General features: G+C 41.8%; 1 protein-coding gene across 1 annotated transcript in view; it reads right to left on the bottom strand.

Moving 5' to 3' along the window:
* Positions 1-19,561: 19,561 nt before the first annotated feature.
* Positions 19,562-23,333, bottom strand: part of ANO6 (anoctamin 6) — a 76,602-nt gene continuing 72,830 nt past the window's right edge. The window contains exons 19-20 of the mRNA XM_040596764.1: positions 22,915-23,020; positions 19,562-21,982 (exon numbers count right to left, since the gene is read on the bottom strand). Coding sequence (XP_040452698.1) covers positions 21,776-21,982; positions 22,915-23,020 — 313 coding nt within the window. The 3' untranslated portion in view covers positions 19,562-21,775. The remainder of the gene's footprint in view (positions 21,983-22,914; positions 23,021-23,333) is intronic.

Raw genomic sequence — 23,333 nt, 5'->3', positions numbered from 1 at the left:
GACTGATAAAGTTGGAGTTGTTTCCCTTAGAGATGAGAAAAATAAAAAGGAGACATAAAAAAGGAGGCAAAATAATAAATAGTCTAGAAGGACTCATTCACACACCTCTTGTGATCTGCTAAAGGACCTTTAGAGGTCCATGACAACATAATCAAATTAAGCTGCTGCTACCTGCCTCTCCCTGCCAGCTGGCTGCACAGTCAGGCTTCCCTGCCCTGTGCCTCCTCTGCCTTTTGGGCTATAAAGGCTGAAAACCATTAGTATAGGGAAGGTTGGGCAGGGACAGCTGTTGTCCCTGTTTCCCACCCATGGAAACAGGGGTAGACGCAGAAAGTCAGAGAATATTCCAAGCCAAAGGAAAGAGAGATACTTTTCCACATAATACACAAACATCTGTGGAGCAAGGCAATAAATAATATTTGAAGAGGCTGTGCTTTATTACAAGACTTTCCTGGGTTATAAGAGTTGCTGGTAAAGCTGGGTGCGGCTGTGCATGCTGGGGGAGGCTGCACGCTGCTTTCTCCGTCCTGTAAGCGAGGCTGGGTGCCCAGGTGGGTGGTGGTAATTAGAGGGCTCCTGCCCTCCCAGCCTGTTGCTGTAAGTCTGCCCCTCGTTACTGCTAACAGGTATGCTAGCGTGTTTACGGCAGCTCACAGCAATGGGGGCTTAGGAGGAATCATAATGTGGCACATACACTATGCCACCTCTGCTTAATGCAGGGGATCTCATATCTAATGCCAGCTGTCTGCTGTCGGGGTGGGATGGACAAGGTAGGATGGACCATGGCCGCAGTTCCTGTGCTTCTGGTTCTGCATCTGCCAGCATCAGGGCCATGGGGCCACCCAGAATCCATAACAATTAATTTCTTCCCCAGTAGGGAAACAGCTCCTACTTTGACTCCAAAACCAGCTATGTGTTGTCCAGAAGAGAAGGTTTTGCAAATAATTTCATTTTAGAGAGGGATCAGTGCTTTTAAAATGGGTGCTCCTGTGCTGTTTCAATCTCCATGCTTTCTTAGTTACATCTTGTTCCTATGGCTCAAAAGATGACCTAGTGCCTTTTTGGATCAGTTAAGGACCAATGTAACACCAAAGTCATCAAAGTTTGAAAGCCATAAATGGAAATAGGCAAAAATAACATGACATGTATTGAACACGTATATGTGTATGTTATGTATCTGTCATATGTATATTGACATGTATATGTCTCCTTCTCTGGAGACATTCAAAATGCACCTGGATACTCTTCTGTGCAACCTGCTCTGCATGAACCTGCTTTAGAAGGGCAGTGGACTAGATGGTCTCCAGAGGCCCCTTCCAACCCTGACCATTCTGTGATTCTGTGATGCCGAGGGAAAAGCAAGGCTGAGGTGATTGAGGCTTCAGTCACCTGGGGAGTTAGCTGCCTGAGTCAAGCCATTGTCCTGCGTCATCTGAGCCATGCGAGTAGACCTAGAGTGTGTCAATGTGGAAAGCGGTAGTATCTCACAGAGGATGAAAGTGGGTCAGAGTAAACTCAATTTCTCATGCATTTGCAGTGAACTGGCAGCAGAAACATGTAATCATGTTCATGAACTATGGTTCACTTGGTGTTTGGTAACTCTGAGGGTGACGGTGAGATATTGTGAGACTAAGTCCTAAAATCATGCTACCTCTCTATTTTATAGGAAACAACCATCATAACAATCTCTGAGGACTCACTCAAATGAGTTCCCTAAGCAGTCGATGAAGCAGTGTACTTTCTCAGTAAATTCAATTTCACGTCAGTGTACTTCATTCAATGAATTTTTTTTTGCTGCATGGCTTCAGCAGCAGTGGGGTTGAAGAGTGCCACGTCCGTGCCTTTTCCTTGCTGATTTACTCACAGCACACCTCATTTGTAACCCAGCAAGCCCCAGAGATGGTAAAAATGCATCTCTTGTGCCTGGGCTGGGTGCTCTGGCTGGTCCCTTACGGCTCAGCAAACACCTGCAGGGGTGGCTGCAGAGAGAAAAGAGGTCATTTGGGAAAAGCAAAGAACCAAGGCAGGTGCCAGGGCATCAGGACCCGCTTGCAAGGACCAAGCTCTGGAGGTGGCAGTGGATGGATCGCGGCTCCCAGCCTGCTGGGAGATCTGAATCTCTGGGGCTTTTCTCTTTAACTTCCCTTTCTTCCTTAGAGAGTCTTCGAATTCCAGGAGTTTATTCTTGTTTTAATATGAAGGGACTTACACTGATCATTCTTGTTAACAGCTGATAACGGGAATTTTATTCTCTTGAATCTCTTGTGTTTTGAAGTACCATTTAGTTTTCAAAGCAAACTCAAATTTCTAAGCATTCATGGGAAGAAAAAAACTACCAGGCAACCTCTGCACTGCCTAGCTGATTTTATACAGCCTTCTCTAGTTAGCTTAAAAAAAATATTTTGAGTTTAAGTATGTAGCATAGAGCCCTAGACACAGAGCTTTACGGTGCTTGTCACTTCAAACACGGTATCAACAACCTCCCTCTAAAAAGAACAGATTGGAGGAGTGCAAGGGACTCCCTTTTTTCCTTCTGCAGAGGGTCTTTACTTTTAAAATCAAAAGGCTCAGCTGCAGCAATTCCCCCAGCTGCTTCAGCCTGACTCCAGCGATGGCTGAGGCTGCAGGTGAGCTCCCCACAAAAACTGGGGCATCTCCCATGTTCAAAAAGAGCAGCTGGAGCTGGATGGGGCGCATTCTGCAGACACATTTCCTTTAATTATTTTTAAAATTGTCTTTACCATATTATTTTTCCATATTTCTGTTCTATATTTCTTCTCATTTTTCTGACCCAATTAATGTCATTTCACTTGAAATGGTTTGTACAGTCATTAAGAGGGAATTTGGGGAGAGATAGCAGCTGTAAAGTAGATGCTGGGATGTTTTATCTGATAGCCCTCTGTGACTGCCTGTCTTTGTGCTCTCAGAGGCCTTTGTACACACTAACCTGACTTAGGTAAGTTTATCTAAGGAATTTAGGCAGTAATACAGACCTCACTTTATGGGGGCTTGGGTGGATTTGGGATGCTTATGTGAAAATTGAGTATATATGCAGACAAAAATAATAGTGGAATAGAAGACTATGTAAAGGAATTGCCTAACACCCAGACAAAAATAACAGGTTTGTGTAACCTAGTATACATAGGATGAGCTTTCTGATGACTCCGTGCAGGAATGCTTGTTTAGGCCCCAAATATCAGGTTGCCAGTTTTTTTCAATTTGAATGTATCTGAAGAAGTGAAAGATCATTTGTAAAGTCAAGTGTAAAAATAATAGTGTTGTACAACTGCAATATTTTTTTCAGATGAACTGAAATTTAGTGTTAATGTTTCATTTTTTTTAGAGCTATGATTAAGAATACATAAGCTTTTCCATCCTAATTCTGGCTCGCAAGTATTGAGCTGATGTGTCGCTTATTTATTCTTTTCTAGACTTTCACTTGCTTTTAAGAATGACTAAAAACTTCTCAAGGAGTCTTCAGTAGGAAAGTTATAGAAAACATGGCATAATCATCTGCACATATTGTGAGATCTTCCCAACTTGAAAGACTCCTAAGCCATGCTTCAAAATATGGATGTAAAGGTTAATTTATAAAGATATCTGGCAAATTATTTTAATAATGGCATTATAAAGCTTCCCTGCATTGCTGCAAGTGAGGAGAGGCAGCTATTTAGCGCTCCTGTCATACCAGTCAATCTCTAGAAATATGTTTGGCCAAAACAAAAGAAGGAAGACAAGTCTAACAATCTGTATTTGTATTTTATTAACATTCCAAGTGTGTTGCCTTTTCATGTTAATAGGCTTTTAATGACTTTGCACGGGAGAACGTCCTGTTTAAAGAAAGAGGGAACAGCTGATAAGTTCAAATATAGGAAAAATAATCTAACATAACTTGTGTAGCATGGCAGCATATTGAAATTTATAATGTAACTTGTACTGCCTCAGTTGTGAAATGCCCTCATCTTTATTCCTTTCCATACAGTTTAGTACTCAGCTGAAAGACTGTTGCTAATAACTGTTTATCTTTAATACCTTCACTAACAGCATTATTTTGCAGCCCATTTTCAACACAGGCTGCATTTTAGTAATAGACCTTATATTACACCACATTGCAATGGCCTCTATCCCAGAGGGCAGAAATAAGCAGCTTAAATAATTTCATTATTGCCTTTGTGAATGTTTATATGGGCAACTCTGAGACTTGTAGTTTGTTGGATGACAGGGCTGGATCGCTGAAGTGTGGGCAGGCAGCCGTGTCTGATCGCTATTGACAGCAGCAGTGGGGTTTTCGTCACATACCCCCCTGCAGCTGCCAGCAGGACCTGCCCCGCTGTCATTAGCACGGTGCCATTTGGAAACGTGTTGATGGTTGACATCAGGTTTGCTTCTGACGTATAGGCAGTTCTGGACTTTATTAAAGCAGCCTTCCACTTGAGCTGAAGGAACGAAGGATTGAGGGCTGGGGGAGGGCTAGATTCACTAAAAAGGAAGCACCTCAAATCGGAAGCCCGATAGATAAATGAGTACAGAAAAAAGTAATTCAGTTGCTGCCTTGCTCCTGTTCACCCTGTCTTTTGAAAGCGCAGTGGAACTCCATAGTGCACCTGTAGATGAAGAGCAGAGAGGTGTGTGACTTACAGGCTTTGCCTTACACGAGGAGGAACTGCTCTTCTAATCCATCAGACAGGTAGATTGCATTGCGTTTAGCTAGTAAAAGGTGGATATTGGAGGAAACAGTCAATTAAATTGCCATTTACTAGTCCTAGAGAGGTGTTTCTGAAGAAATAGATCACAAAGGTGTGAAAGAACAGCCAGGTCTTTCATCGGCTCCTGGTTTTGAGTTTGGAAAAAAACCAGCAGCGCCTGTCTCTGGGTGAGTCACACAGCTTAGAGTAAGTCCCTTTAAAATCTTCTTACTCATTGCTGCACAGACGAGAGACATACACGCTACACGTGTGTGCGTTACGTGCCAGTGGCATCCTGGATGCTGCAGGGGACCTTTCCACAATGGAACCCCCCAGATGCCTCCTGGTAAGCGGGGTCAGAGCCAAAGGCAGAGGGGAGGCTGCCTCCGCCTCAGGACAGCCTGCAGCAAGCACATGTGCTCTCAGCCACCCCTTCACGCCCTGGAAATAAAGTGGGGTTGGGGTTATCCACTCCTTAATCCTATTTTTGGTTTTGCCGGTGTTTTGGATCCCAGCACAGGCCGGGTGAGGCGGCGGGGCCGGGGCACGGCTGGTGGTGTGGGCTTGCCACCTCCGTGCCAGGGGGTGCGGACCCAGAGCACCTCGGCCCTCACACCTGCCCTCTCTCTCCCTGGCCCCGTCAGGAGCTGCTTAGCTCATTAGCACAGCAGATGACTAATCAGGCGCTGGCATTGTCTGCTTTTCCAGCTGTAGGGAAAAAACCAAAACAACTTGGATTCTGGTCTGGGGTCTCAACCTCAGGTTGCTCCTTCCAGGTGAAGCTGCGCTGTGGAGCTGGTGGTTGTTGCAGGTGAGGGTGTTGTGTGGGGCCAGGGCTGCCTGTCTCTCAGGACTCAGCAAGAAATGCCACCTTCTCAAGAGAAAAAAAGTTGTTTTTTCTTTTTCTGATTTCTTCCACTTTTCTCTCACTAACAAGTTTCTGCTTGAGGTTTCCCTTTTGATGAACTGATATTTTTGGACTGATATTTTTTCCTGAAGAACAATAGGTGGTGGTGAAAAATTCTCAGCCAGCTGTATCCAGGACGATTGCAAAACCTCCCGGAGAGCTGGTGCTGTTAGTGCAGCTTGTGGTTAGAAAACCAGCTTGAAAACACAGCCCTTGGGACTGGAACAAGCTTTCAGAAACTGCTTGGGGGTGTTGCAGATATGGTGGGTGAGTAGAGAGAGGGAAGCCCAAGGGCAGGAGGTCATCTGTGATGCCATACTGGGCTCCCACTGTCTGCCAGGGGAAATGGGAGGGGGCTGTGGTGAGTGTCTGTCTTGGGGTGGGAGCAGGGAAGGGCAGCGACCAAAGGGTGACTTCCAGCACTGGGACTTGTAGCTCTGATCCTGCTGGCCATAAGCTGGTGATGATGGGTCTGAAGGATGAGTTTGAAGGATGGGACCTTCAGTTTGTTTAAAAAAAAAAAAAAAAAAAAAAAAAAAAAAGGAAAAAAAGGAAAAAATGGAAAGCTTGACTTTGGATGGTCATATCTCATGGAAAGAAAATCCAGACACTGGAGCAGCCCCCTTCTGCCTTTCATCATTGGAAAATGCAAGTGGCTAGTGCCACAGCTGGCTGAAGCGCTGACCCCAAATCCCATCTGCAATGTGCCTGTGGGAGGAGTGGGAGCTGGTAGCCCAGTCTTTCCCCCTGCTGGCACCCATGCTACTGTTCCCCACGGTGGGACCATGCTTTGCCCTGGGCCTTCCCAAAGCAGAATACTTGTGCTGGTATTAGTAAAACTAGTCTGTTTTTACAATGAAGATATCAGCTTCTAAAATAAATCCAGTCTTTAAAAAGCAATGCAAATCACTACTTCATTTCATGCAGTATAACACATCTCTTTTTATTTCTAAGCTAAAACCTCAGTAACAAATGTAAACTATGTATCGGAAAATACTGCATACCTTTGTAACTGATGTAAATATCCAAGTGTGCTTTATGGTTGTTTTTGGTTTTTTTTTTTTCTTTTTTTTGTTAATGGCAAGATTCTTTGTGTGTTGTGCTTTTTCCTAATTTACAATCCTGAAAATTTGTTCAGTCACATTTGGTGGGTACCTAAGATTCAGATCTGAAAGCACTCAGATGTCTTGACTGAAAAGAACACCTAACATCTATGTAGCTTTTTTACCGATTGCTACAAAAGTGATGGAACTGTTTCCACCCTTCTACAATTCTAATAAACACACAAAGTACTGATCAGGTTTTCATCAACCCCCCCAGCAAGGATAAAAACCAAACACACTTCTTGACAGATAAAGAATACTGAAAATCAGCCTAAAATCAAAATGAAAACAATCTTACAATCAAATCTGTTTGACAACTAAAATTTTCAGTCCTATCTGCTATCAGCTTTTAGACAATAAATGATCCTAAAGAATATATATTAATATCACTAATGGGAAAGGGTCACATAAACTCTGTTTTTTTTTATTTCAGTCAAATTGCATGACAAAACTAGGAAAAAATAAGCTTCTAATGTTACCTGATCTGCGTTATGGACTTAGGTGTATTTTAGCAGCAATACTTTGGTCTTAGGGCTTTGTAGAATTATGTTAATTTTCACAATCTGAGATCAATGGATCAATATAAACATATATATATTTACTCATTCACACACTTTCTATGGAGTGAATATCTTTCACACTTTTTTTTTTTGTCATCACTAAGCTGATTAATGTAAATTGAATCTGTTAATGCAAAATATATATTTTTTCTATTAACACACACAAATCCTTGCATAAAAGTTCTTGGCTGAAGTACAGTATTTCTGGTCCAAGCTAGGAGGAAAGAAGAAGAGGAGGAGGGAAAAGGGGAGTAGGGAGAAACATTTCTTCCTCCTGCCATGGGTGAGTGTCTGGGGCCCATCCTGGGATGCTGAAGGCTTTGTCTCAGATCAGACTTCCTTTGCTTCAAAACTGGCAGGAATCCACCCCAATACTGGATGGTAGCTAGGATAAGAGTTAGCTGGGAAGGACTGTCTGAGTTTCTCCTGATGAAATAAATTTATACTGTCATTTTAGATAATTACACATTGGCATAGGAACCTCAGTCTGCTTTCCCCAAATTGCAGGTGAAAATGCTTCACTCCAGTCTTTTCCAGGCTTTTAAATCTGGTTGTGGAAAATTTCCCAAGGTCTTGGGTTTGCCTTGGGTTGTGGAATATAAAACAGTTTGAACTCTTAGAAACTCTCTGGGGAGGGAAAATATTTCCCATTCAGCTCTATTTAAAAAAACAACACAACAAACAAACCGACCAATTTTTTTTTCCTTTTTTACTCAGTTTTAAAGACAGCTAAGAAATAGATAATTCATTCCTTAAAGTTGCCTTTTCATGGAGCAATTGAGGTACAAATGTTAACAGGTTAAACAAGCTGGTCTTGCTGTATTGGAAGGTGCTGCAGACAGCAGTCCCGCAAATAGATTGAAAAGAAAAAAATGCAGGGAAATGCTTGCCTTGGAATTAATCAGGTGTTTAAATAGGAGAAGCTGATTTCTGTAAAACCAGGAGTGCTTTTTAATCTTCCAGAGTGGTTCAAAGATTCAGTCCTCAAGTGGAAGAAGTCCTAGAGGGCTGCTCTAATGTGTTGGTAAGCAAAGGACACAGACCAGTGAATAAGAAGGCAGTATCTGTTTTATAAATACATAGAGACAGCTTCATCTCTGTAATGCATTCATCATGCAGCAGTAAAAGCACTTTGGCCCCATGACTTGAGGAACATTCAAGTTTTACTGTTATAGCAGTGCATTGCATGTCCTGTTTGGTGTTACTGCACACTCAATGTATGTCTTAGGCTTGTAAATGGGGTCTGTCGGGGAGTATTTCTTTAGACTTAAATTATCACAGGCCAGATTTTTGAGGAGTGTCAATATGTCTGGCTGTAATGGAGTCAATGGGACCAAAGCACTTTACACTAGCTAAGGATCTAGTCCTTTGTGCTTAAAAATAACCTAATGAGGGAAGGGACCCATCTACCTAGTGCGAGGTTTTATGACCTACTTCTGCAGCTCATCTCCTCATTTGGGAAGGCTCTGCTGGACTTCTGCTTCTTCATCTCCTTGGTCTCCCCCAAACTGCTCACAAAAGCAAGTTCCACCAGACAGAGAGACAGCTGCTTCTGCATATATTAATAATACACAGCTCTATAAATGATTAATAAAAGATACCAGTGACTTTGAGTTATGGTGTAGTAATTCACACTTAGCTGTTTAGATGGCTCTCAGCCTTCATCCTGACATTGCACAAGGCACCCGGGATGAATGATTACCCTGTCATGCAGACTGTTGTTTCTAGTTGCTTAAATTGAGCACTGCACATATCAGACAGGATCATACAGCTGATTGTGGCTCACCAGAGAGACCTTGCCCACCCCACAGATGGTCAAAACAAAATGATCAATTTTTCAAATTGCTTAACGATGCATCTATGGTAATGCTGTTAGCCATAGACTGCGAGGGCTCCATCCTTTAGCATGCTGGAAACCTAGAGCTGGTCCAGAGAGGTGTTTAAACTTGTGAGCGTATTTAATCACATGTGCAGACATTTTTGAGGATTCTATGAAGCACCTAGTGCAGAATGAGGTCATGCTGGCCCTCTGGTGCTGGATGTGGTTATGTTGTCTTTTTCCAGCTGTTCTCCACAGGAAGTCACTGCACTTTCTGCTGTGACTGTACATGTTCTCCACGATGTTTGTTTTTATGTGAGATCTATCCCTACAAAGGGAATACTTCATTTTGAAAAAGCTTTTCAAAGATGAGATTGTGTTTAAAAAAAAAAAAAAAAAAGGAAAAAAGAAAACCGAGAAGTTGGGGTCTTAGTAAATTAGATTGTCCATGTGTGATAGAGAACAGAAGCAGAAATATAGCCTTGCCTAGTCACCTGCAGGCAACTAAGCCCGTTCTGGTTTACCTCCAGGTGATTCACCACATTCAGATGTCCATCAAAGTGTATCAGAAGGATCACACCTGAAAAGTGCCAGTTTTTCTCTGTTAATTACAAAAGCCTCCTGGGCTGGCTTGCTCAGATATAGATGTCTATGCTCCAGAGCCCTAAAACTTGAGGATGTGAGGCTTAACCTTTAAATCCCTGTTTTCCCATCCTCTATCACTTTCTGTTGGGGTGACACTACACAGGAGATGTTTTATATGCTGTGTCCTTAGCAGAGGCAAGTGAAAGGCCACAGTCATTGCTAACATCGTGTTCATCGAGTAATATTCAGCATTAAAATGCTGTATTTAAAATGTGACTCTGCTGATGCGGAGCTTGTAGGGTTGTAAAATCCCCACAGAAACCTTGTCCCTGATGATGGTCTGCAAATGGGAGGTGGAAAATCTGGTTAGGTTGTCCCAAATGGAAAGATAAACTAGATCCACAATTGAAGCCTTGCTCCTTTTCAGAGGAGAAAATGGGGCCTCCGGAAAGAGTGTGGTGCCTTTGTGTTGGTTTCTGAGTGAAACAAACCTTTCAGGGGAAACAATGCTAATAAAGTCATCGCTTTGGCACATGAGCCCTGCTGGAAAGAAAGTCTGTTAATCCCCTCTATAGTCTCTCTATTTATACCCTTAGGCTGCACATAAACTGGCCAAGTACAAGAACAAAAGCTGACTAGAAATATCTCCTGTGACTGTTGTTCTCATGAGCTATTATCCCCTTTATTAAGGATCAGGCTAAGAACAACCTCTGTTAAGGACAATGTCTTGCGAAGAAATGTGATTATCATGCTGATTTAGGTAAAACTTGGCCCTGTGGCTGGCCTCTCCCTCTACTCTCACTGCTCATTTTTCTTATTGTGCTTTTAAGCGGTGGTGCCATCACCCAGGCTGGAGGAATGCCCTGATCCCAGCCCTGTGCCTTGCTCAGGGAGGGGAGAGAACTTGGGGGCTGCAGGGCTTGCACATGCACCAAGATCAGTATCAGCCTAGAAGTACAGTTTGTCTCTTCAGCCATTACTTTAAGATACTCGGTAGTATAGTTTTTACAATAAAGAGGGAAAAAATAATCTTGAAATATGTACGTGCGTGTCACCTTAGAGATGGGATCTTCTAGAGAAGGGCAAGGTGTGGGACTGTTCACCATAAAACTGGTGTCCTTTCTTGTGTTTCTTTACTTACAATCATTCTGGAAATTATTGTATTTTATATTTCATTTGTTTCTTTAATGTACCTGAAGCTCATTAATAATTGTTATTATCTTCTCTGAAGTTTTCATTTCATGAAAATAAAAATCCACTCCAGTGTCCAGTTTCACCATGACTGAATAGACATGTATCTGCTTGACCTGGAAGGCAGTACAGCCCAGGTTCCTTTGTGTCAGTCAGATCCAAAGAGGAAAGCAGACCAAAGATGGCTTTTCTGATCTTTCTGATAAGTACATTTCCAGCAGTTTTTGGAGAACTTTGTCCATGGAAATGCATCATCAACTGGGAAGGTGCCTAGGAAATGTAGAGTACAAAAAAATCCAGTGGTTTTGTTAGAGAAAAAGGAAGGGGGTGGGATTCATCATACTTCACTGTATTGAACATGAAATTTTGTCTTTGCAAAGCTGTCTGTCTCCATCATGAATAGCTGCGATGTACCTTATGTTCCTACATTTAGAATTGTTGCAAAGATCTGATTGACTTAATCTGTAACAGTTTTTAAAATGTTTGAAAGAATGTAATGTTTCCATTCATGTTAGAAGTATGATTGAGGATAAATTATTAGATAATGTGGAGTTAAGTAGTCTGTGAACTGAGTGATAGAGATCCTTGAAGTAAAGCAGTAACTAACTTTTTCAGACTATGTCGTTACAATGTCCTAACCCTTCCAGTACTGGACAATCAATGATTTTATATACAGGATGCTCTGACCTTTCAAGTTGCAATCCCATTTAAGGCCAGACAACAGGAATAACAAAATCAATGCAAAGAATAATTTGTGGGATTTTTGTACCTCTTGAGCCACGATGCGATGCTCATTTGCGAAATGAAAGTAAGCTACTCTAATGATAGCTTAACCATAGACAGGCCAGATGAAGCTCCTGGTATTTAAAAACAGAGGATGTTTATATTTAAAGAGATTAAATTCCTGTTACACTGGCAAGATAAAGCAAAAGATAATGAGATAGAGTGGCAAGTGTTTAGGCTTATGTCTGAGGCTGACCAGGGCCAGATGTTGAACTTAGATGTGGTGGTGCTGGATTCAAATGAACATGCTGCTGCTGAGAGAGTCCACCAATATGGGGTAGGGAACTGCCCTGATGCCATTTTGACCATAAGATGCAAAGTGCAAGTATAGTCAGTCTTCTTTCTTTGCAAGACCAACTGAAAATCAGAAGCAACTGGAGAAAGCAAAGAAAAAAAATAATTGGAATTTTTGTACAAATGTGTCTCATTCTGGGATTTCAAAGTGGGTGAATTGGGTATTTCAAATTTGCAAAAAGCAATACAAATCAGAGTATGTTTACTAGGTTATGTACACAAATCAGGCAGTTCTAAATCTGGAGTGGGGAAAAGCAATCCACCTCAGACTCAAGGTTGATGCGTGCTTCTGTCTTATTCCTGGGTGAAGAAGAGGGAAGTTGGAGAACCTGTTGTCCACCACACTGAATATTGTCTCTTTGGGCTTGACCATCTGAATCCACAACTCGTCTCTTGCCCATTAAATGAGGAATGATCTCCCAGGAGGGTGTCATACAGAGCCACTAACATCCATGTAGGAGCTACAGTAGCAAATATGGGAGAACCACTGGGAATACCCTGACTGGTTATTCTAAGGAGTTTCTTTCTCTACTAAAAAAGCCCTATTTAAATATTTCATAACTTTTTTTTTACCCCTGAGAATTCAGCTTTTAATTGAAGGGAGATGTCTGGAAAATGGAAGTATTCCTCCTGAGCTGGTTGTTTGCCAGTGTTGTTAGCATCTCTTTGAGAAGCCACTTCTGAGAACCTCACTCCTTTGCAGGTCATCCAGCATCCTCCTGGACAAGCCTTGGTGGATGTTCAGTTTTCTTGGGGTTTGAATTCAGCCCACTTTCACTTCCCTTCTGGCCTTGGCTCTGCATTTTGAAGATACGTACTCACAAGTTAAGACATCACATATTGCTCACTCCTGCTCCAGCACAAGCAGGATTTAATATTAATCTTTGTTTACTCAACAATAAAAGTTGTATTTAATCTAAGATCTGTTAAATTTAATACTGATAAATTGAGCACTTTCTTAACGTATGTTCACATTCTGTCTTATTCTATTATATACATGCTGTACAAATGTGATGCATTGGCTTTGTAAACACACAAGAAAAGACAAGGAGAAAAAAAGCATTTGCAAACCAAGTTACTTTTCTGTGAAGAAATGGAGCTGTGAGATCTGCAGTTCATCCTGTGCAAGGCTGAGGATGTGGCCTAACTGTGACACCTGGTTTGCAAAAATCTCTTTTTCGCACAAGATGCTGAGAGGACCCTACAAGAAGAAGAATCTATCTAAAGAACAAAGGTACATTAATAATTTTAATAAGATCAGGCACAGACATGAAAAACAAAACCCACATCACCAGCTCATGTTTGCTTATCAAAAATGTCCACAGCTGGTCCAATTAATTTGATGAGGTACAGAAATTAGCAAACAACTTACTTTAGACTCTGATAAGGATAAACCGGGTTGTAAGAAATGGATGGACCTGTATATCCAGGCCCATCCATATGTCAAGTACAGCAGCGAGAGAAAGTTCCAGCACTGTTCCCATATGTACCACAGATCATACTTTAACTGCTTCCTGCTTTGGGCATCCTTCTTGTAGTCAGGTCCCCATACTTGATGGAGTTTGTAGTGCAGGTGATACCTTGGTGAGCTATGCACACCTTCTGTGTGCCTAGGGCTGCTAAAGGCCATTGGAGAACTAGAGCAGTCATTGTCTTTGATTTAGTAGCTAAACCTGTTTTCATTATTTGGTCTCAAGTCCTGGGGACAGCCCAAATCCTCCAGCGCTGGAGCTTTCAATAAGACATTGTTTGTTCTGCTGCGCTGTCAATAAGATGTCATTACTTTAGCTGCAAGATAAAGGATTTGTTAATGGCTTCTCTTGGGGGATGGTGACGTTTTTTTCCCACTTATAGATCACTGGGGAAAAAATATGGGAGCAGGAAAGAAAGAAGGAAAGAAAATCAGTTCAGCTTATTTTTTATATTTATGCCTCCGGTTAAGGCTTTAAGTTATGAAACAACACAAATGCAGCCTTTTTCTTTTATTTGTAGTTGTGTGTGGGAACAGTGATATAATATACAATGTGCATATTGTATACACCTTTTTAAGAGAAAAAAAAGTTACTTTAGTGTCTCTTTAAAAGAAAACTGCTGTGAGCTGTAACAGGTCTACAATTTATCGTTAATCTGGAAGTACGATACCCCACGAGAGGCAGATCAGATTTTGCCCTTCCCGGATCTAACTACGTAGTTACTATTTAACAGCAGATACGGCAAGAATTTTTCAGTTCTTGCTTTGGCATAGCTGCCAGTGCTGTAACCCGCGGGCTGCGTGGCTGGGGATGGATAGCTGCTGTCGCCCTCACCCCACACCTCTGCCTCTGGTTGAAACCTCCTGCAAATACCCCTGTCTGGTGTCACCTCTGCCCCAGCTGCACAGCAGGCTTCTGCCTTCTGCAGGCTGCCATCACAAAACTCCCTGGTCATCCTAGGGTTTTCAGAGACCAGGTGACATTTTGGCAGTTTTAGAAGTAACAGTGCTGTATTCTTTGCAAAACCGCATTTAGGACAATGGGTAAGTGCTCAATTCTGCCAATTTTTAGCCATCTATATAATCTTCTACGTAGCTGGAGTTATGAGCATCCAGAGGGCATGTCTGAACTTGAAAAATTCACTTGGCTTCAGGTGAAGCCTGAGCTCAAGGCACAATAGCAGCCCCTGAAAAGGGATATTCAGAGACCCAGACCAGGTGCCAAGGCCAGCCCTGCCTGTTTGCAGTCGTGCAGGGGACTCTTAAAGACACAGCCCTGACGGTTCAGCTGGATAACCAGCTCAGGCAGGCAGGCAAGTCCCTTTCTTTTTAACTCATTCAAATAATCCTGGGATAAGGAGTACATTTTAGTTGCATTTCGGTAGATTGCTGGGGCCAGAGGCTATCCTGCTGCTGGGCTGCCTCTCTGACTGCCCCATCCTCCACTTCTCACCCTGCATGACCCCCTGCCAGGCTTGCCATGCCAGCACAGCCACCCATGTGGCCACAGCCACCCGTGCCAGCACAGCTGCCCCTGCCGCTGCGCTCCCCTGCCCAGCATGCAGCTGCACAAACAGGAGCTGGCAGGAGGCACTCCAGCGTGGCTGGGAGGAGGCAGAGCCCCTGCCTACTTATGCTGGCGTGGTCACCAAAATATTTTCACAGGACAAGTAACCTTAAACCCTGGATCAGCCCTTGATAGGCAGGTTGCTTTCAGCTAGGTAAAACCAAAGAACATGACAAACCCCAAGTGCCATTGCCCCTTGGTGGAGGGCATGGATGCTCAGGGCTGAATGACGGGTTGGGGCTATCGGTCGCTATTTCCACCGGCTTGCCAGGCTCTGGCAAGCAAAGATCCTGCAGTACCTTTGCCACAGAGGCTTACATGTAACTCTGCTCACTCTGAGCACCCAGACTGGTTTAGAAAATGGCTGCATGAATGCGCACAGCACAACTGTAACAGGAGACCAAACGGGATGGCAGAGAATGGGGAGGTAAGGCGATAGCCGCAGGTGGCTGTGGCTCCCGGCACAGCTTATTTAGCCACTTGTTGTGTCATGCCCACCCAGAAACTGAGTTAAATTATGTGGCAGGCTCATGTGGATACTGTGTGACTACCTAATAACCCAGAAATCCTTGATATTTTGTTAATGCTATCAGAGTTGGGTGTAATTTCCCTTGTGTTGCACAATTTAGGAATTTGAGTTTGGTTTTTTTACCCTTATAAACTCTGTCTTCATATGCTAGAGGTGTTTTTTTGGTGTCCTGGCCTGTGCTTGCTGCACCATGGAATGCAGCACCATTCTCTCCATGGTCTGTCACGTGCTTTTTCTTCATTTTCTTTCGCTTCAGCATTTAATTACCATAGGCTACATATTTATAGAGAATAATATATCTTGATACAACTGGATGGAAGGCTTTTTTTCTTCATTGGTATAGACCAGGGGTCCTCAAACTATGGCCCATGGGCTGGATACAGCCCCCCAGGGTCCTCAATCCGGCCCCTGGTATTTACAGAACCCCTCCCCTCCTCCCCCTCCCCCCCCCCCCCCCCCCCCTCCCGGGCTGGGGGACAAACCAAGCAGCCACAGGTGACTGCCTGCCACTGCATCCACGTGCCGGCCCCCTGGTTAAAAAGTTTGAGGACCCCTGGTATAGAGCATCTTGCAGTGTGAGACAGGCTGGGAGTTACGTTCTTTACAGTTGGCAAAGCACCCATCTCTGTGTGTATGTGTACTTGAAAGAGGACAGAGGATATGTGTTCACATGTGCACTTCCATACCCTGTGCTAGGACTGCCTGGAATAACCAGAGAATAGATGAATCCATTCTAAAAGCAAGAGAAGTGATTTAATTTCTTTGCATTATTGCTGGCTGATAAACTGTAACTTTAATCTCAGTGATTAGCAGTGCTTTTACAGGACACTTGTATCAGAGAATGCAATAAAAAATGTAGAAAGCAACTTTAAAAGGCTCTTGTTTTGATACACTTCCAGGCTGTAAATAAAAAAATGCTTTCTTAAACTTTCCTGGAAAGAATTTATTACTATTATCATACTATTAAGATACACTATTTTCTTACGAGGAAACTATTGCCCGAAGCCATGTGGAGGATATTTATGACTAACTACATCCATACCTTTTCAATGTTTTGTGTACTTGTTACTGATTCATGGCTGAGGTCCATATAAATGCAAATAAAAATAAAGCTTACAGGTACCAGCACTGCTCCCCTGTATAGGAAATGTGGCCTTATTTAGTAGACTGCAAATGACAGGTGGGCATACCAGAGAAAAACTGAGACTTGGTGTGAACTGCTGACGTCCCTGGTGATGTGCAGGTGGAGCACAGAGAGGAGGTGGGGTGTACCAGGCATGGCAGAGCAGAGCTTGCTTTCATCCGGCACATACCGGCTAGCCAAAGCAAGTGCAATTCATCCACTCGGTGACAGAAAGAATTAAAATTAAGCAAGCACCACCAGAAGTAATATGCTACTTTGGCTATTTATGTATTAAGCAGAAAAAATACTAAAGCCTGTTCTTTGAAGGGTTTTAAATATATCAGTCAATTTGAAAACACACCTTCCTTATAGATGTGGTCTGTGACAACACCAGATCCTGCCTGTAGGACAATAACCGTTGTTATGCTTCAAGACAAAGTTTCTTTTGTTCTCAGTCTGACAAAGGCAAATCGATGCAAGAGTGGCAGGACAGCTTGGGTACTGGCCTCGGTATGACACATAACCCTGAGCCAGCAGAAAACAGGTTGGAAGTGGTAGCACCTCTGCTTCCACAACTATCATAAAGCTACTGAATGCAGATTGTGGGAATCCCTAAGGGAAATAAAAACAACACACCTCAGTGCAAAAAAATGGTCTCTGTTTAAAATTACTCTCTAACCTTCCTATTCGCTAAATCTTAGAAAAGGATTTCCTCAGAGTAGAGAGGAAGAGTCAGAGCAGAAGCAGAACGGATGGCTGGCTGGTTGGCTGGCAGGGAAAGACAGAGAGAATGGACTGCCTGGAGGTGGGAGCATCACAGACTCAATTCAGATGAAGAAATAAATGATGACTCTGAAACATAACACAGGGTTTATCATGACAGGAGTGAAAGGGTATAAAGACCTAAACTGTTTATTTGTATGAGAACATAATGGTCCTTGTCATCTACTTGGTGTGGAAAGGAATGACTTCCATCTAGAGGATGCAGAAAAAACAGGAGATAAATTTCAGTACCAGTAACAGTTTAATGGAAAAAGATTGAAAAAGAGGAGGAATATGGAAATTAGACAGAGATGACATTGCAATAATTTAAATGTGGCATTTGGCAGCAGCAGTATTGTTCATGGGAAAACAATGGTAGTCAACATCAGATGTATTTTTATTTTAAAATAGACTTTATTTAATGACAATAAATATAGAGAAATCTTATTATTCTGAAACTAATAGCAAACATTCTTAGAAAAAATACAAAAAATACATTCTTATATTATGAATTTTATAAACATACATGGAGTCTAAAACAGTGGCAATGGTCTGTAATTTACGGCGCTTGTTAAGGCAAGGAAATGGTTACTGGTCCAAATTCACCCTGATTCCAACAGATCTGTACAAAGTAAGAGTCTGGCATATATATCAAGTGTAAAAAAGAGTGAAATTGATTCATAGTTTAAAACAAATGTTAATTTTCCCTTCAAGCAGATTTTTAATTATTAAAGTGACCTAGTCTAAAAAAAAAACAAAGAAAGTTACAAATGCTCATATTTTGGCATCTGCCCTCCCCAGCATTTTGTTCTGATGCCTACGCAGAGCTCCCTGTGTACAAGCAGAGCACATTTCAGCAGTTGGAGGTAGAGGCTACAGAAACTACACAGCTTAAATCAAACTATTAAACTGCAATTATTAGGCACTCTGTTGGTTTTCCTCTTCTTTCTCTCTCATTCAGAATTGTGCTGTGAAAAACACTGTGCATATGGCAAACTGAACTGAATTCCTCGTATAATGTCTTCTGAAATGGAATGTTACAGCTCCATTAGCAAGGAGCATGGCTCTCCAGAAGCAAACCACTAGAGCAAAAAGTTATGTTCACTAGGTGATGCCCATGCAGTACTCACTGCTCTCTTCAGCCTAGCTCTGGTTTTAGCTTTCTGGACTAAGTGCCTGTCAGGGACCATTAAGTGCATCTCTAAAACCTGCCTTCTGGTTCAGTTTAAACCAAGAGGAATTCAGTCCATGCGCTCGGAGACCAGACTGTGATGGGAAGCACTGCCCAGAAAGTGGGGACAAGTGGATGACTAGTTTCAAAAGCACACCTTTGAGCTGAACAAAATGGTAATGTAGAAACACAGTCAAACCTGATCAGGATTTGATTATAGGAGGATCCCAAGTCAAAGATACACATGCTTTGCTGATGTAGTATTTTTTTTTAAGGCAGGAATATAAGCTCTCTCTGACACCGAATCAACTCCACCTTTAGGAAAAGCTGACAACTGATGTAAAAAGCAGCAACTGAGAGAGGCCACAGGAGCCAAACAAGGAACAGAAAGACCAGACACTCCTGAAAATCACCCTTAAGCTCTGCCACTGCTCACAGTGTGACCCCAGGCAAGGCACTCAAGGCACTCAATTCCTTTGTTTCCTAGTCTCTTTACCTCTCAAAGAGGGCAATAAATGCTTCCTTAAGACCAAACAATTGTCTGAAATGGTCCATTTCGTGCTGCTTTTTTTTTTTTTCCTTTATCACAGGATGCCTGCTTGCCTTCCCCAGCCCTCCAGCACCACACCTGAAAAGGTACTTAAGGCACACTGGTGCTGTGATCACCCATGGGCAAAGAAAATGAAGATGGCATCTCTCAGCTGAACACGACTGCAGATGGGGAAGGGCCAGTTCAAAACTAAAGTCAAAAAGCTCCAAGTCTGAAAGGAGCTGACTGGCCTTTCTAACTCACTTTGCACTGGGAAGTCCTGAGTACTTCACTGAAAAAATTGTGCCATGAAACAGTTTTGGATAAAAAAATTGTTTTAAATACAAGTTTGGTATGCTATGCAGTGACAGTACCAGAGGCAATGAGCACAAACTGAAACACAGGAGGTTCCCTCTGAACATCAAGAAACACTTTTTCACTGTGAAGGTGACTGAGCACTGGCACAGGTTGACCAGGGAGTCTGTGGAGTCTCCATCCTTGGAGATACTCAAAAGCCGGGCAACTGGCTGTAGGTGGCCCTGCTTGAGCAGAGGGGTTGGACAGGATGACCTCCAGAGGTCCTTTTCAACCCCAACCATCTGTGATCTGGGGAAAAGGTCAAACCAGTATTGAAGGGGTATAATTTGATAAGAAATTCTGTCTTTTTTAGAAACTTCTGAGTGTTTGTCCATCTGCCCAATTTATATTTTCTTCCTGGTAAATTAAAGTCTTGTCATAATTCTGATGAAACCAAAACAAATGGCAAAGGGTAGAATTTTCTGTGCAAAGAAGCACTGGTTCCATTGCTGCTCTGGGCGACTGCAATTTATGACTATGGTCTACCTTGGTTTTCTGACCTGTGTTTTTTTGTCTTCAGGCGGAGTCTGTACAAAGTTTTCTAGGCATTATAATAAGTAAGCTTCAGTTCTTCAGTGCCAGAAATGCAAGTGGTTCTCTGGAACCTGTGAGTTTCTTTCATCATCACTTGATTTTTGAACCAAGTTTTATTCTCACAATCTTTCATGCAATCATGCAAAGTCTTGCTGAGTGAAAGCTTGTGTACCATGACTGCTGAAAGGACTCCCTTGATGTGCTGCTCTTCTGGTTTAAATGTTGCCATTTCAAAGGATAGGCTTGAAGTACACAGCAGTCAGTATTTGGAAGTTTTGCCGCAAAAATCAGATGTTTGTTTTCTTCTGATTATTAATGAGATAAAATACATCTTATAAATGCTACTTAGTTTCTGCAAATGAACTTCTTCATATGTAAAAAGCTATATGAATAATCTGCCTAAAAATTCTGCGTATCTATTACATTTAAGATTAGCACAAAATTACAAACACAACAGTAATCTGGTTTACAGAGTACAGGCATACTTTTGCTTTTTTAACAAGATTTTGTTTTTTTCAGAATTTGTAGAAATTGGTCCACAAAAATTGTTAAAAAGAGAAAGCAAGTTAATAATCTGGAATATCACTGCTGCAGACAAAAAGCAGAGCTCTGCATGCATGCTTAATCTGTAATTCCTTAACAGTTTGCAATTGGAGCCAAAATAGACAAGCAGATCTGCAGCCTAATTTGAAGATGACTGATGGCTCTAGCACATGCATTCACATCTCATCCTTCCTAGTTATTTAAAGCCTCACAACATGGTTAAGGCATATTGAATGGTTTATTCCAATCTCCAGTTTGAATAGGCTTATGGTCTTTTCAGAATTCACTTTATTATGCAATGTCGCGCCACAACAGGTCCAGCTGCTCATTCTTCCTATGTCAAAATCTCAGGGAAGAGCATGGTACCTCTGGTGTGGGAGAAATGTGAACGACGGCCCTCTACAAATATTGATTTAGTACGTGAAAAGACTTTTAACACTCATTACTGTTACAGGTAGGAGACCTTCCAGGCTACGGTCATTTAGAGCAGAATGGGCAAGTGAACTAATGAAAGTACATTGACTGGGAAAAGAAAATGCCCAAGTTTTCTGCTCACTCAGAGTGCTGTAAAGTCAGTTTGTACGCATTGATTTCAAAGGCAATTCTTGTGTTTACAGAGAGATTGATGAACAGGATGGGCTTACAGTCCTGCTGCTTCTTGTGATCCAAGTCCATGATTAATTGAAATATCTTGTTATCCATTTAAGTCTCAGTATGCATAGCTAATTCAGTGCAGCATATACAGCGCTTAGTATGTCAATTCCAATGGCTTAACAACATGATTTTGAGTTGTAGTTTCGTTCTCCTTCCTTCATGTTTTGGCTCTTCCTCTTCATTTTTTAGTTGGGGTTTGCATTAGCAAGTAATTAAAACTCCTTCAGAAGATGTGATGGTATTCTTATAACAAATCATTCTTGTTCTTAAGTTTTTATTCAAGTCAAACGAGATCTAATAGCCCATGCCAAATAAAATGGAAAGCACTTTATGCATTTAAGAATTAATCTGCATCATCTGAAGAGGATGAATAATTTTTATCTTCACATGTTAAAAAAATGTCCTACTAAAGCTGTTTAAAAAATTGGTAACTCTTACATGAGTTGCAGTGGTTGCATTTGTCCAAAGGAAACAGGTAAATGAGCACGTAGCAGTTGCAAAAAACAATGTTTAGTCAAGGGAATTAATCCAAAGTCTTTGATTAGCTATTGGTAATATCTGGACAGGTAGTAGTTGGCTAAATACTGTTATTCCATAAAAAAACTAACTTATTCAGCTTTAGGTCGGAAAGTGCTGTCTACTCCTCTGATAATTTTGTCGGCTATTTTCCCCATGGTTTTTTTCACAACTTTGAGATCATTCTCATGCAAGAGTTTCTGTGTTAGGTACTTCTCTCGTTTGACCTTGCTCTTGGTCTTTTGTGATACATCTGGAATTACGTATGAAATAATAAACTTCACGAAGTATATGACATGCTGGGGAAGGTGAAAATTAAAAAATGTCAGTCAGGCTGAGCAGCTCATTGTTATTATTATAAATGAAATGTCACATTATCTCTTAAGACTCAGCTGGTTCTGTACCAGATCTATCACAGTGGAACAGTATTTTAAGAAACAGATGACTAATGAATAGAATAATTGTCCGATAAACAAGAATTACTGATTTTCTAATCCTGGTTTTAACAAGGGCTTCTCTACCTGCTTTGGGGGAACCCTGGTATGCAGTGCTTTCTCCTGCATGGAAATATTGGTTACAGTTTCTTTTAAAATTATTTTAGGTTTGTTCAAATGACTCTGGGGCAATGGGCTTTCCTCTGCTACAGGAACTCTGACGTAACCAGTTGCCTGTTTCTGATGACTTTAGTAGCCCTTAGATCAGGCCCTAAGTGCATTTTATAATGAAATAATATTTAGTAGTCCTCTCCCTTCATCTTGGATGAACTCCCATCTTTTGTAAACCCAGATGGTAGCTGCAGAGGAAGAAGCAATTGCTTTTTGATGCTCAACTAGAGACTCACCTCTTGTAGTGACCATCTTTATAGACTTCACTCTGCTACTACATGTGAATTATGTACATGTATTCATAAAGCTGTGTGCAAACCTTGTCTGAGTAGATGTAAAAATATTTTTGGTGTAACTGTCCCTTCTATTTCTGATACTAAAAATAATTTTACAGTTCTTGAGAAAAGAAGCTGCAAACACATGGGGCAATTCTCAGCTGATGTCATACCTTCAGAGACTTTTTTTCTAATGGTGCTACACTTAATTTACGTCTCCCAATCTCTTGCCCATGCTAGCATACATAACCAGCTCTGATAGCTGTGCCTGGACAGAATGTCTGTGAAGGAATTTCTACATGGATGGAAGAGAAGTTCAAACAAGTAAGGCTCAAAACCCTGTACGCTTACCTCCATGACAATGATGAAAGCCAGCTTGGCTGCAATGACATGCCAGTAGTATATGTTATGCTCATATTGGTGCTGGTGGCCAGGAGGGTAGCGGAGATCCCGGTATCTGAAAGCAATGTGGGAAAGTCAGGAACCAGTCTCGGGCATCGATCTGCAGTACGGCGCTGTGGCCAGAGGATGGAGCAAGACATGTCCCAGCGTAATACATCCAGGAACAGTTAGCTGCACCTAACTACAGTAACGTGCAAAATCGTGGCTGAGAATAAGTTATACTTGGCTGAAATGTCCTTTTTTTGACACTGTATTAAGAATTACTTATAAAACTTTAAAAGTGCCTCTTTTTTTTTTTTTTTTTTTTTTTTTTTTTGGTAAGACTATCAATTATGAGAAAACCAAAATAAAGTAAGAATTTTCTGAGC

The sequence above is a fragment of the Falco naumanni genome, chromosome 5 (assembly GCF_017639655.2).
Source record: "Falco naumanni isolate bFalNau1 chromosome 5, bFalNau1.pat, whole genome shotgun sequence".
Taxonomy (NCBI): domain Eukaryota; kingdom Metazoa; phylum Chordata; class Aves; order Falconiformes; family Falconidae; genus Falco; species Falco naumanni.
Note: the sequence above shows the minus strand (reverse complement) of the source record. Positions and strands in the feature narration are given on the sequence as shown.